Genomic DNA, 15,400 nt, shown 5'->3' with positions numbered 1-15,400 from the left:
TACTAATGAAATTGAATGAAGAGTTTTATAAAATACTTGAAAGTCTGGTCATGCTTTTATGGGACACATATTGGCCGGTCAAGAAACGACATATCCATAAAATGAGTATAGCTAAGATGCGAATGTTAAAATCGATGAATGCCAAAACAAAAAAAAGATAGAATTCGAAAGGTGTACATTTGATAAAACTTAGGAGTTGTTTCAATAAACAATAAGATGAGGAAAAGTAAACTTACATGATCTCGTTGTTAAGCTCATTGTTTAAGGCCTCTTGCAAAAATTGTGAATGCACGTAGCAAAACTCAGATTTTGTGACAAAACACCCGATTTTTGCATATGTGTATGAGTAAAAAAATGATTGCAATAAAATAAATAAAACAATTAATAACATGCTAGCATCAAGATTTAGGCAGTTCACATTTTCAGGTTATATATTTATAGAATGAATATAGCTGAGATGAGAATGTTGAGATAGATGAGTGACAAGACAAGAAAATGATAGACTTTGAAAGATGTACATCTGATAAAACTTAGGGGTTGTTTCAGTAGGCAATAAGAAGATGGAAAGTAAACTTAGGTGGTCTCGTTGTTAGGCTCACCATGTGAGCCCTCTTACAAAAATTGAAGATGCGTGCGGATTATGTAACAAAACACACGAGACTTTTTGCATATGTGTATGAGTGGAAAAGTAATTGCAATAAAATAAATAAAATAATTAATAACTTACTAGTACTGAAATTTAAGTAGTTCACATTTTCAAGTTACGTCTATAGGAGAAATTGATCAATAATCAACTAATAAAAATAATGGTTACAACTTCTTTCAAGGGCCAAGCTCTCTTGGGCCCTCTGAGTTCTTCTAGAGAATCTTCTCTCTAATTTTTCCTTATTTGAGATTCTTCTCACTCTTAGAGGTTTTCTTATATTTCTCTTTCTGATAAGCTTTTCTCTTTCTCTTCTTCTCTCTAAAAAAACTCTCACTTTCTCTCTCTTCTTCTTTTTCTCTCTAAGAGAAGGTTTACTGTTTCTTAGCAATGAAGAGACACGCTAAGAAGAGGGAACACATTTCCTACAAGAAACCCTAACTCCCATCCTACTTTTGAATTTATATGGGCCAATCGGATTTATTCTCTTTGTTATAAGAATCCTATAACCTCTCTAAGTGAGGTTATCTTTTGTAACTACCTCAATGACTTGTAATGCAAACCATTGATTTAATTCCCGTGACAAGCCCCCATAATTAAGGAAAACCACTAATGTCCCTTCTTTATAGGACGGAATACCCAACCATCTCCCTCTCCTGCCCTAGGATTGAGGTTTTCCTTTGGAGATCAAAAAGTGCTCAAATGGCATTCATGTCGATCATGTTTGTCTCCGGCTAAGGTCTTTGTCATTATATTCGAGTTTTTTTATTGGTATGGATCTTCTCTAATTGTGGTAACTTCTTCTCTATGACATCTCGAATCAAATGGTAGCACACAACAATGTGTTTTGTCTTATATTGGAAGCTCACATTTTTACTCAAGTGGATAGTGCTATGACGGTCATAGTGGATGAAGAGATTCATCCAAGCCACACACTTCTACAGACTGTTATGGTGGATGCAACGATTCTATGTGGTCGACAAAACCACATGCTTTTGTACCTTGGACTACCATGACATAGCTTCCTCACAAAAGTAAACAACTATCACAAGATGATTTCCAGGAGTTTATATCTCCAACTATGTTGCTCTTACTGTCACACTAGATGACGAGATTCATCCAAGCTACACACTTCTACAGCTTTCACTATCATAGTGGTTGCAACGATTCTATGACTTCCAAGAGCTTGTATCTCCCCAGCTATGACTGCGATTTTGTACCTTTGTAACACAGATATGCGTTTTCCAAAACTCAAGTATACTTTGGATGTTCCTCTGAGATATCTTAATATCCACTTGACTGTTGTCCAATATTCTTTGTTAGGATTAGCAATAAATCTACACACTATGTCTATTGTGTGTGCGATATCTAACTTCATGCACACCATGACACACATCAAACTTCTTACGGCTGAACCATAGGACACTTCTACATTTCTTACTTTGCATTCTCGATCAAAGGGCTATGCTTAGCACTCAACTAATGAAAGTACATTATACTTTGCAAAATAAGCTATGGGATGCATATGACATGTGATTCAATATTATTTATTTTTAACATTTTTTTATTTTGACATCGTTATTTTCTATTTTTTAGGGACAAATATTTTTTGAATATTTTTTAATGCCATACCATTGAAATTTATAAGGGGATTTATTTTTATTTTTAATCATTTGATATGGAAATGTTTTCTAATAATTTTTTAATCTGATTATTATAATATTATAATTGATAATTTTAATTAATTTTTATATTTTATTTATTAATTTATATGTATTATAAATTACATAATGTATTATTTTTGTTATAGTAGTAAATAAGATTTTTTAAATTAGATGATATTATAAGATACATTTTAAATTTATTCCTATTTGTATAATAAAATAATTATAAAGTAAAGTAGTAAACTTTCTCAAAAAAGATAGTTATAAAGTATAAACCAATAATTCCAATTTTAGTGTATAATATTTTAGTTTGTTATGTTGTGATAATTTTGGATAAGTAAAGTGAATTTATAAACGTTCGATATGATATTAATTTCACTTTACAAGGGGTAGTTTTTAATCTTATAATATTTAAGTGTTTTTGATATTTTTGAATTATTTTGTTGCAATATATTACAATTAATAATTATACATATATCCAAACAAGGAAACAACATATCAATATTAACGTATTGTTACAAATAATGAAAGTACATAATGTAACACCCCCAATTTTTTTCAAAACTCAAAAAATATTATTTTTAGAGCTTTTTAATGATTTTTTGAGAGGCTAAATCTGGTTGATTCTTTGATCCAAATCGTTGATTTGACACGGTTTTTGAGGTGGCCGATCCGAGTTACTGATCCGTTTTTATAAACCTTTTGGATAAGAAACATGATGACTTATAGTTTAAGAGTATGACCCTCGATAGAACATATTGGTAAAACATTTGTCTTCTGGCTGACTCCAAATAGATCTCATAAGAAATATGATAACTTATAACTTCAATAGTGAAAATTGATGGAACATAATTCTTGTAGCTTACCCAAATAGTTGAAATGATGCTGAGCTAATGATAGTTAACATTTTTGTGTACTTAACAAAACTTGCTTCTTTTTTAATGCGGACGTGGAACTTTTTTTTTTTGAATGTACGTGAGACTTTTGATAGGTATTGAAATTTAAACGTCGTGTTGTAGCTCCTTTTCCACCGTGACCTATAGAGTACATTCTTTTACTGAATATGACTTCTTCCCATTTTCAATGAGTTATTTTTCAACACGTATGTACCAATATTCTATGAAGAGATTTTACAGATGTCGCAATCACTATTAGTTATTGAATATAAAATCGGGCATATATATATTTTATGAAGAGATTCTATAGATGTCGCAATTATTATTAGCTATTGAATGTAAAATCGGGCATATCGAAGTATGTCAAGACGTTTTAAGAATTATTTTGGACTGTGTCGAGTGATACATCCCCAACCACCTAATGATCATTTATAATTGTGACCTCTTATACCAAAAATATATAATCTTATTAATTATATATATACTTTAATGAAGGGGACCGGGTTCATATTTATCAACCTTATGAACCGCTATGTGATTGCATAGTCATGAAGGTACATTTAAGAACAATGTAGAGGCAACCAAATGGATGGCAATGTGGAATGGAAACAAAAATTGTGTTCCGTATGACAATCGACATTGTTTTACTGTTGGAAAAAGTTTGTATAAGGGTGAGGTTCTAAACAATCAAATTAAAGCGCACTTCAAAAATTCACTAGAAGAGGTTATTTCGATGTCTAAAATTCAAATCGACCATCTTAACCTTAAGATTTATGGACATGAGAAAAAATAGATATCAAGTCATGGAAATAGTACATCTTATAATGTATTTTCTATAGTGACAATTTTCAAGCATTTATAGATCTGCTCGATCAATATTATTTTTGGAGCTTTAAATCTTATAATTAGAGAGGAAAGGCTATCACAAAGATTTCCAATACTAAAACAACATATTTCGACACAATTTGAAGGGGTGCCTTACTTTGATTGTTTAGGGCCTCAGCCTTATACAAATCACACCCTTTTATTGTTTGGTGCCAAATGGATTATAGCAACATCTCAAAGCTGGTTGGTAATAGTATGGCCATTAGTATTGCTATTCAAAATTCAGTAAAATAATCTACAAAGAAATGAAAAACAAGACTCAAAAAACATGTTAAAATTGGGACAATATCACAACTTTAACCATTTTCATTTAATTATCAAATAACATAACATAAAGTTGTAGGAAAAATATCCAATAAGCAGTATTCCATGGGGTCTAGGTGCACCCGCGCGAGCACGATGCAAATGAGTTTTAATTCATCTAGTCCCCGTTGAGCCAGGCTTTTATTGGATTACTACCTAAACGTAAACTCTCGTAGGAAAAAGTTTTTATAAGGGCAAGGCGCTATGCAATTAAATTAATACGCAACTTAAAAGTCCACTAGAAAATGTTATTTCAAAGTCCAAAAATCCTCAAATCCAACATCTCATCTTGATATCAAGATGTATGAACATACAAAAAAAAGGAAATAATCCATCTTGTAATATATTTATGAACTATTAATATGAAAAAAATTTCAAGTGTCTATAAATTCGCTTGATCTACACTATTTTTGAAGCTTTAAATTTTATAATTAAATATGAAAATAAAGTTTCAAACCATCACAAAGATTTTTAATACCAAAAATATATTTCATACTATTTAAAGGTGTGCCTGACTTTTGATTATTTGGAGCCTCAGCCCTACACAAACTACATCCTTGATAAATGGGACCTAAGGGTTATAACCCCGTGAAGGATATATTTTCCCGTTTGAATTTGCAGTCAGCATTCCTAATGAAAGATTATTCCGTTATTAATAATTATCCAACCAATTATCCTGATTATTCCGTTATTAATAATTATCCAACCAATTATCCTATAAATTAAAGATAAACGAAGGGATCACGATTTTACCAACAAAATACTCCGTAATTAATGCATAACGATTTTCTTTTCCCCGAAATAATGAACGGCGATTATAACCGAGTTTCGAAGCCATCGTCTAAACTCCGATCGTCCGATCTCAACCTTCTAAAACCCACCACCTTCCAAAGAGAAGAATGATACGCGGCGAATAAAAAGCGAGAAATCGAAATTATAAGTATTCTTGATGCTGATGTGGCATCACGCTAATGGACCCAGCCAATCGGAACGTATAAAATCTTCAGTTTCCTTCTCGCAAAATGCATGATTTTCTCTCTCTATCTCTAAGCTCATTAGAGCTATCTCTACCATCTCTCTCGTATGATTTTCTTGTTCCCCTGTTTCAGAAAAATCTTTCTGCTTTTTTTCTTGTTCCCCTGTTTCAGTAAAATCTTTCTGCTTTTTTTTTTTTTTAACTTGGAGCATGGCTTTGGTGGGTGAGATAAGGATGTGCAGGCGTAATGGTTGCAGGTTTGGATTTGGAGAACACGTTGGGGTATGCTCTTTCTCTCTCTAAGATTTTGATTAGCATTAACAATGTTGAATTGCTCTCTCTCTCAGAAAGAGTTAGTTATCTATAAATTTTTGAAAACCATTAAGTTCTTTATATCCTGTTGAAGCCTTCTTTCTTTTACCGTTGATTTCTCTGGTTTCTCTTTCAGTTCTTTCTTTTACTGTTGGTTTCTCTCCCCCTGCAGAGGAGTCATTTATCTCTGTAATTTTTTTTGAAAACCAGGTAATTTAGGTTCATTATTTTCTTTCTCTATATTGCTGTTGAATTGTTTATATTGAAGCCTTCTTTCTTTTATTGTTGGTTGCTCTCTCTCTCTCTCCGTCTTCCATAACAGTGAGACTCGCCTCTGAGCTTGCCTGAGTTGCCTTCAACTTGGCGCCATGGCAAGTCCCGAGGTAAAACTCCAGGCACCATCTGAGTTTGCAATTCTCTAAAGGAATTACTCAGACAAAATACTGACTCTGTTTTCTGCGAGTCCCAGCCCTATTCCCATTGTGTTTAATAAACATTGCTCTGCATAATACTTCTTCTTCTTTACCTAAACTTTCTTCTCTACCTAAACTTGAAAACCAGCAGAAAAATCAAGTTTTATTTCTCTTTCTATCCCTCCCTATGCACATCTCTTCTTCTATTTCAAATTCCTGAATAACCAATTGCTTCTGCCCTGTTGTCTCTCTCTCCATCCATTAATTTATAATGTGGTGCAGATGACTAAGAAACGGAAGCAAGTTTCTAAGATTGGAGAAGGGTTTGAAAGAACAAAGCGCATTGCTAGGATCAATGGTTTGATAACTTGTGGATATTCGTCTCCTCATCGAGATGACTTGGATTCTGAGGACGATTGCGTTAATGAAGAACAAGAAAAAGAAACCACCTACCGGCTACTACCACAAATCAGAGAAAGTTACAGTGAGAGAGATGAAGGCAATGAAATAATGGCTATCTTAGAGAGACAACAATCAGAAGCTCCATGGGCCCCAGAGGTTTCCTCGGAGGTTGTGCGTTATGAAGTTGAACTGGAAGCTGAATATTGCCCTGAGGCCATAACTGAATATTTGAATCTTAAAAGCCAAAGGGGCAATAAAAGAGCACTCCTTCAAGAGATGATGAGGAAAGCAAAGATGCATCTCTTAGCATCTGGCTGGAAGTTGGAGCGCAGGTTGGCAATGCACCACTACATTTCATCAAGTGGCAAGGTTTATTACTGTCTCTATCGAGCTTGTATCGGATATAAGAGAGAAGAAGAAGAAGAACAAGGTTCTACTCGTAGTTGTATAGATCAGACAGGCTCCACCATATATGAACCCTGTCCTCCTAGCATAAACTCTCCACCCAATATTTCTTTTTACTCTAAAACTATAGAAAGAGGTACTCCAAAGCTCCCCATTTCTATTCGTAGTTCACTTATTGAAGAATTAACTTCTGGTTCTTATGTGGATGTAGTTTCTGATGTTGAAATGGAAGATTTCTCATTGCCTGAAAATCTTGTGGAAGAAGAAGAAGAAGAAGACTGGGTCCCTGCTGGAGACATAAGGCCTTCTATTTTGAAGAAACTTGGGGTAATCGAGAAGGACAAAGATTTAAAGCCAGTGTATTCTCCTGTAGCTCTAAGAGATTATCTTCTTCTATTTAAGAGTGATATTAGTGGAGGACAGAAGATAAAATTTGGTAAATTGATGGCCCCAAAAGTAATGGCCCATCTCTTGGCTATAGGGTGGTCACTTTCTTATAGCTTAAAGAATTCATACAGGAGGTATAATTCACCGAAAGGGAAGCGCTATGCTACTCTTCACACTGCTTGCCTATCACTAGAGAGAGAAGTCATGGGCTTGATGCAAAGAAAAAATGGCCTCAAAATGAGGGACTCATCTATCTCTAAGAAGTCCATGGTGACAAGGGATGCCAGAATTAGCAAAGAGAAAATAAACAGAGCAACTCGAAAAGGCCCTGTCAATAGAAAGCTCAATTTAGCAAATTCAGCCCCCCCACCATCTTCCTTCCCTCTATTGTGCTCTAATACAAATAGAGAGTTCAATTTAGCAAATTCAGTTCCTCCAGCTCCATTGTGCAGCAATGCCAATAAAGAGCTTGATTTATCAAATTCAGTCGCCACACTAGTTTCCTTGCCTCCATTGTGCACTAGGGAATCCTCTACTAGAGAGAGACAACGACAACATCATTTGGTTAGAGCCACTGATAGACGAGGGTATAAAACTTTTAAGGATTCCAGTGTCTCTTGGGAAAATAAGAACCAACAAGGCCTTTACCGTGAGCTTTGTAACCTTCTTGGCACCCATGGCACCCAAAAGAAGCCAAGGGATATGTCATTGAGATCTGGTAGGCCCTCTATTAGAACTGTTTTGTCATGGATGATAGATCATAATGTGATACTACCAAGGGAGAAGCTGTCTTATTATGTGGGTGGAGAGGACAATCGTGTTAAAGGAGAAGCAAGAGTAACTAGAGTAGGGATCAAGTGTAATTGTTGCAGTGAAGTCTATAGAATTGCTGATTTTGAAGCCCATGCTAAGACCCCATCCTCCCAAATTTTTGTGGGAGATGGGAGATCACTTTATGATTGCCAAAGGCAAATGCTGGATCAGAGTGTGTTGAAAGACTTAAGGCTGAAATCTTGTGAGAGAAAGAAAGCAGATTATAACCAGTGTGAAAGTGATGAAATATGCTCAATCTGCCACTATGGAGGAGAACTTGTGCTATGTGACTGCTGCCCCTCTGCATATCATTTGGCTTGCCTCCACCTAAAGGTATGTCTCCCCTTTCTCTTTGCTATAAGTATATTGCTAAATTTACCTTGTACAATGGCTGTATTAATTGGTTTCTTAGAAGATCATCAGTTTTGTTTCATATACTCTTTTGTTAAATATTGGTAAACTATCTTAATGTTGTATTAGGAAAATGGTTTCCTATTTGTCATATATGAACAATGCTTGGTTAAATAGTTGTGTGTCCCATCAGATTTACTCATTCATACTTCGATCTATGGAGTGGATAACAATGGCGAATGCTTAATTTGAGGACACTCAATCCAATTACCAGTGAAATATATGGGTTTGCTTCCAATTAGCAATGATGTATAATAATGAACTCTCTCAGTGTCTTTGGTTGAATAACCATCTTGCGAAATTTTCTCTCTTTAACTATGAAAAAGCTAATTATTGTTCTGATCACAGTATGTGGACATGCTTGAATGATTGTACAAAAAACTTGATGAGATGATCCCACGTTTCTTGAACTGTTTTATCAAGTTTCATGTAGCAAGTAAGCTGGTTTTGGACAGCACTTTGCATTGACAAATCGCTAAATTGAGGACAATGGAATTAGCAATTGAACAAAAATAATAGTAGAAGGAATTTTCTGTACAAGTCAAACAAGTTTCTAAGTTGCATTATTTTCTTGTCAATCATTTGTAACTAAACTGAAATGTGTATTTCTTGTAGGATTTGCCTGAAGGAGATTGGTTCTGCCCATCGTGTTGTTGTGCCATATGCGACGGGGATGAAAGCAACGCCGATAGAGATCAGTTCAATGCAAAGACATTTCTTAATTGCGAGCAATGCAATCATAATTGTGAGTTTTCTCTATATATCAAGAGACATTTCATTTCGTCTTTTGCTTTTCAGCTAAATGCTTAAAGTGGTATTTTATCTGTTTATTTTTAGATCATGTGGGTTGCTACAATGAAAGAGGGTCCATGGTGGTGAAAAGCTATCCAAAAGGGAATTGGTTTTGTAGCAAGAAGTGCTCAGATGTACGTTAATCTTTTTTGTCTCTTAATTTATTTTATTGGTTAAGTAACTACTACTTGCACGGGGATAGATTTATCCATGGTTATCTTGCTGTCACATTATAGTATTTAGAAAATATTTTGGCTCTTGTTTATCTAACACTGTCTTTTTATGGCCTTGATACATAAAGTCATAAACATTTATATGCTTCAAAATCTTTTTGGTAGACTGCCTGATTGAATGCTTAAGAATATTAAAATTGGCATGCTTGATTACTAAATCTAGCACAACAATAATTTTGGTCTACTCCCCTATGTCTATGACATCAGCTTTGGGGTTGTCGGTCACCCAACTTTTCTCTGCATTCATGCTCCAGTCGATGCCGTTGTGCATCGAACCCATAAATGTGATCAAGCATAACATCAGGTCGTTCCCACTCAAATTTGCACTCTAATCTACGCCGATCTCCACTAGAACTCGCACAATATGGATCTAACATCGGAGATCTCTTCTTATTCGATGTGCGTTGTTGCAATCTTTTTTTTTACAACAAATATTCAAATATCTCCATCAAGTTATCGATTTTCTTGTATATTTGGTCATGCTCGGCATTCCTACTGTTGCGACCTCTGCAACCGTCCATCATAGTCACTAACCCTTTTCAAACCATGTTCTGATACCAAATGATGCAAAAGGAGTCCGGGAAATTAAATCTGACCTTCTTTCGATCTTAAACAAGCAAAAATTAAACAATAATGTGGGGAAATATGATTGTAAATCAAGTCATGGAAAAGAAGAAGCTATCTTTCTTCATTCATAAACAAATTCTCTACAAAAACATTCCAGTATCTTTTCTAAGGGGAAAGTTCCACCTTAAATACGTGTCAATTAAAAATGAATAAAAAAACCCAAAAGAATAGACTCCTTCTCTCCCACACCAATCTCTCTCTCTCCCCCACGTTAATCTCTTTCTCCCTCTCCCCTAGGATTTTCTCTCTCTAGCTCATTTCCTTATCTCGTAAATCTCCCTCCCCCATAAAATCTTTCTTTAAATCTTTACTCCCATGAAAATCTGCCATAAAAATCTTTTTTTAAAATCTCTACCTCCCCATCCATATCCAACATAAATCTCTCTAGATCAAGCAAAATCAACACATTAGATAATCCTACCACAATAGGGTCATGGAATCCTACACACTAGGAAATCCATCCTAAATAAAATAAAAATCCCTTTTTAGCCCCTATATGAATATTGTCCCAACAATAAAATTAAATAAATAAATATATTGGACGCGATTTGCATCACATCTCCTCCAATATCTACCCTCATCAGACATATTTCTTCTAATAGCAAAAGGCCTTTACCTACCTCACTTAGTCTACTTGAGCTTCTATTGATTGTACCAACAGATGCCAGTTTTGTCATTCATTAAAGGTAGAACTGCATCTCTTTTTTTCTTTATAGGAGGGGAATAATATAAAAAGATTCTTTTCTTTATCTTTTTCTTGCTTTCTATTTCTTTATTGCTTTGACCTTGTCCAATGTCTATCCTCCTATCCCATGCTGCATGTATTAAGGGTGATATTGCTAAGTGGCAGGTCTCAATCAATGTCGTTAGGGTGGATGCACCTTCACAAATTCAGTTTTCTAGCTCATTAGGTCTTATGCTAGTTGATCCGATAGCTGATTTCATAATGTAGCTGACTATTTTGGGTATTGACATTTTTATTGTACTAGTAGGCTGGTATACAGCAACTTTTTCATCGCCGCTCTTGTAATGTGGATTATATATTATCCAGTTCATGCTATTAAAAGCAAAAGTATCTTTAGGCTTTTATTCTTTGTATCCGGAAGCTATCTGAAGTGCCAATACATGGAACCTTAGAGATGTGTAGGGCTAGCTCAAATAACTGAGACAATATCGTCCTAGTAGGGTGAAAGGAATTCATAGATATCTTACTAGATAGAATTTACTTATTGTCAGAACAATAGGCATTGCCTTTCTTAAGTATAAGTTGGAATTTATTTCTGCCTTTACCCACAAGTTTTGGTGTGTTTATGATTTATTTTTAGTTAAGTTGCATCATTTGAAATTGTCCACTGAAATGTAATCAATTGTAGGTAAATATGGTATTTTTTTATGGTTCTTGTTCTTGTTCTTGTTATTTGTAGATTCATACATGCCTAAATGACCTTCTAGGCAAACGAATTCCAACAAAGATTTCAGGCATAACTTGGACACTTCTCAGAGGTAGGAGAAATCGCAGGACGTGCAATAACTCGGAGATTGAGGAGATGACAGGATATCATTGCAAACTTTGTGTTGCATATGATATCTTACATGAGTGTTTCGTTCCAGTGATTGAACCCTGGACAAATAGAGATATTGTTGTGGACCTCCTTTCCAATAATAGGTAGCCTTTTTTTACTATTGAATAATACTATAAAGTTTTTAGTTAACAAGTAAATCATCGCATTCACTATGAGTGCAATCTTGCATAATTTTTCTGATACGATTGATTGTCGCTTGGGATACTTCTCAATTTTGCTTGTAGAAAAGATTTTCACTTGTAAATTTTTATTACCTAACATAGTCTATGATAAAATAAGGTAGTTTTAGAGCCCAAAAAGTGATAACCAAGAGGATTGAAAAAGGATCAAATTACATAGAGGTGAAACCTTGCCTAACTTGTAGTGGGTAGGAGCGTTATTATTTAGATTATTGTTTTAGATAGACGTTGTATATTAGGAGACCATTTATCTTTGATACAAGGAGATCACAACTGCTACCTGCATTTGGATGTCAAATTGGATGGCTTGGGTTGTAGCACAAAGTTTGAGAATTTTTTTTTAACTTTGAGTCCAGTCAATAACATACTCACAACCACACGATTTAAAATCCGACAGACGAGAGTAATTGTGACCTACTTGTATTGGAAGTGAATAGTCTCTTTGTATACTTTTCCTTTTATATGCCAAGGTGATTATCTCTGTTCACATGATTGAGATTTGCATAGACAAAATAGTTGATGAAATCTACATTATGTAAACCCAATTCATGAAATAAACAACTATATGATTCACCTATTAGAGATATTTCTAGATTTCTGTACATGCTTATGATTAAAGGTATTTTTGACATTTAAAACGAGTGTATGATCATTTTTATCTCTTATACTTGTTTATATTTTTCTTTAAGGGAGATATTGCTTTCTGTCTTAATGAGAGGTAAATTTACTCCCAAAGTGTTCCGACTTAACTTGGAGTGTCAAGCTTGGGCAACTCTGTGTTGCCCTTGGAATCAGTGCTTGAAACCCTAACCCTTGAAGCCATTATCTCTATATGTTAGACGCATGTTGTGGTATCCCTTGCATATGTTGAGTTTGTGACCAAGCATGTTGCTCTTTGCATACACCTGGATAAAAAAAGAAGAAGTAATATGATATGATATGATATAATTTTGTATTTAGGTTACATAATGAACGATAAGAAATTATTTCCATGAGATCATGTGGAGGAAACAGGTGCAACGCTTGATTTTCTTAGTACATCTCACTGATATAAGTGGAGTTTGCACTCCCTAAGAGTTCAATGTTGTGTACATGTCAAGTGATCTCATGTCTCTTGTGATTGAGATCACAAGGGTTTTTAGCTTTGCAAGCTGGATTGCTGGGTCCAGAATTATGGTTATGTTCATCTTCACAGAGATAGCAACAATGTGTGGCTTATACTCTAGCTTTAGTATCGAGTTAGATTTTTATTTTCTTAGTAGTTTAATATATGATGATTTTTCGCATTAGTATTGAGTTAGAATTTCATTTTCTTAGGAGTTTAATATCTGATGATTTTTCGGTTTCGGGGTTAACTAAAAGGAAATATTAACCATTTAGTAGCCATAGATTTATATTATGGCTCTCACCATTTTCTCATAATAGGACCTGTGATTCAATTGGTTCTCTAAGTCTTAGCGGGAGTAGTTAGTTATAACTAGCTTTTCTTTCATAGGGAGATTGCAATACCTCAAAGGGGCTATTATTCAAAAAGAAATCATGATTGAGTGGCTATTTTTGAATAATAGCCCTTTTTTGAATAATAGCCCCTCAAAGGGGTAAGTCTAGAAGAGTAATGTATCAGTCCAAAGAGTACTGATTGGCTAAGGGCTTCTGATGGAGTCCTAGTTGAGTAAGGTAACCCTTATGCTAATTAGTTTCTAGTATGTTTCAGGATCTCAACATATTATTTGAGAGTGAAAAACCAAAACCTACCGTAAAAGTTTTAGTTCTAATGCAGTAAGATCCATGATGTACGTGGTGCCCAATGTTGGTACAACAGAGCTAGTCCATTGGGTGATTTTGAGACATCAGAAAGAAGAATGCACTTAAGGGGCCGTCACTTGTTGTGGCGGTAAAAGGCTTGGGTAGCCAGTGCAAGAGCATGGATTCGAGTCTTGAGAGCAGCCACTTTGTGCATAAGCCAAAGGTTAGGACCGTTTCCTGCCCACCCCTCCCGGCACCTTGCTTAGGCAGGACCAGTACGGGGTTACTGCCCTTAAAGAAGAATGCACTTAATGACTTTACTTGAGTTACATTAGTTTGTTTGAAGTTTGGAGTTCTCATCCCAATAGACGAAGAATTAGAAACACATGTATGCATTTGGTTGTTAGGTTTGTTCATGCTTCACAGTGAAATGAAACATTTAACAAATTTAAAATATAAAATGTATGCCTTAATCTCAAGGAGTCCTAGAAACTTCTGAGTTAATCACATTTAGAGACTCCAGCATGATTCACAACATCTATAGTGAGATTTGACCATATTCATGCATTGTGATCCATTTCTTGCCAAATTGGTGCACATTTTGATTAAAATGTAAATCTCAATTTCATTCACTTTATCAGAACAAGTTGTACTTGTTTTATTGTCCGAATTATTTTCAAGGATTAAAATATAAAATTTATTGTATTTGAGGAATATTTTGTGACCTAATATCCTTCTCAAAGTTATTTTTAAAAGCTTATCATGGATTTCAATGAATTTTTTGTATCCAGATTTGAATTGAAAAGATTGGACTTTGGGGGTTTCTACACCCTCATACTTGAAAATGAGGATGATGAGATGATATCGGTAGCTACAATTCGGTGAGTTTCATCTCTTTTCCTTTTTATATTTTTCTAGAGAAAATACACAGTTCTATTTGTATCATCTTCTCGTGTGAGTAATATTTGAGTCCACAATCATGCTAATTTATTTTATTAAGGTTATTCATTTATCGACAAATCTTCATTGCAGGATCCATGGGGAGAAGATAGCAGAGCTTCCCTTAGTTGGAACTTCAGTTAAGTTCCGGAGACAGGGCATGTGCCATCTTCTCATTGATGGTCTTGAGAAGGTATTCATAATTGTATTTGAGCTTTTTCTTTACTAGTTGTGCTTGGAACTCATTTAATGTTGATATATTGTTGGATCTTTTTTTGGATTGTTTTGCTAATATATTTTTTTGTCTCTTTTGTTAGCTTTTGGCCGGCATTGGTGTTGAGCGGTTGCTGCTACCGGCTGCAAACCAAGTGAAGAAAACTTGGGAAACTTCATTTGGATTCCAAGTGGTAGAAGACTCTGAAAAGAAAGAACTAATTAAATATGTATTTTTGAATTTTCAGGAAATCATACAATGTTGGAAGAATTTGAAATGATAATTCAATACATAGGAAAATTATCTAATTATTGTGAATAGATGTATCATTTTTTTTGGTTGGTTATGGATTGATTTCATTCGTTTTATTTGTTAAAAAATTTGCTAAAAATATTTGTGGACAAACATTTTTGGAAATGGGGATCTAAGATGGTATCCAGTAGTATCTAGTGTCCGCATTATCATTCGATAATGTCCATGATCTTTCTAAATGGATGATACTTTTGAAGAATGGAATAAGTAGGCAAGCAGCCGACCTGTATTCTTTTGCCTATTTTATTTAAAAATGAAGTTTGTA

The 15,400-nt window shown here is 34.6% G+C and overlaps 1 protein-coding gene across 2 annotated transcripts; it reads left to right on the top strand.

Moving 5' to 3' along the window:
- The first annotated feature begins 5,441 nt into the window (after positions 1-5,441).
- Positions 5,442-15,131, top strand: LOC110008356 (uncharacterized). Of its 2 annotated transcripts, XM_088852704.1 has the most exons (8): positions 5,442-5,649; positions 6,375-8,432; positions 9,126-9,255; positions 9,348-9,436; positions 11,587-11,828; positions 14,462-14,551; positions 14,703-14,802; positions 14,927-15,131. In XM_088852704.1, the coding sequence occupies exons 1-8, from the start codon at positions 5,578-5,580 to the stop codon at positions 15,101-15,103; spliced, it is 2,958 nt and encodes a 985-aa protein (XP_088708830.1). In that variant the 5' UTR covers positions 5,442-5,577; the 3' UTR covers positions 15,104-15,131. The 2 variants fall into 2 exon arrangements, 1 of the variants encoding a protein (XP_088708830.1); XR_016045169.1 differs by lacking the exon at positions 11,587-11,828 and having other exon boundaries at positions 14,927-15,037.
- The last annotated feature ends 269 nt before the right edge of the window (positions 15,132-15,400 follow it).

Source organism: Amborella trichopoda, chromosome 12, assembly GCF_054954075.1.
Source record: "Amborella trichopoda isolate Santa Cruz 75 chromosome 12, AtrichopodaSantaCruz75HAP2 v2.0, whole genome shotgun sequence".
NCBI lineage: Eukaryota > Viridiplantae > Streptophyta > Magnoliopsida > Amborellales > Amborellaceae > Amborella > Amborella trichopoda.
The sequence above is the reverse complement of the archived record's forward strand: the minus strand, read 5'-3'. Positions and strand labels throughout refer to the sequence as shown.

Bases quoted from the DNA above. Each gene is read 5' to 3' on its own strand.
- LOC110008356 (XM_088852704.1), top strand. From the start codon at position 5,578: ATGGCTTTGGTGGGTGAGATAAGGATGTGCAGGCGTAATGGTTGCAGG. The intron at 11,829-14,461 runs GTAGCCTTTTTT...TTTTGTATCCAG, and splicing joins GACCTCCTTTCCAATAATAG to ATTTGAATTGAAAAGATTGG. The intron at 14,803-14,926 runs GTATTCATAATT...CTCTTTTGTTAG, and splicing joins TCATTGATGGTCTTGAGAAG to CTTTTGGCCGGCATTGGTGT.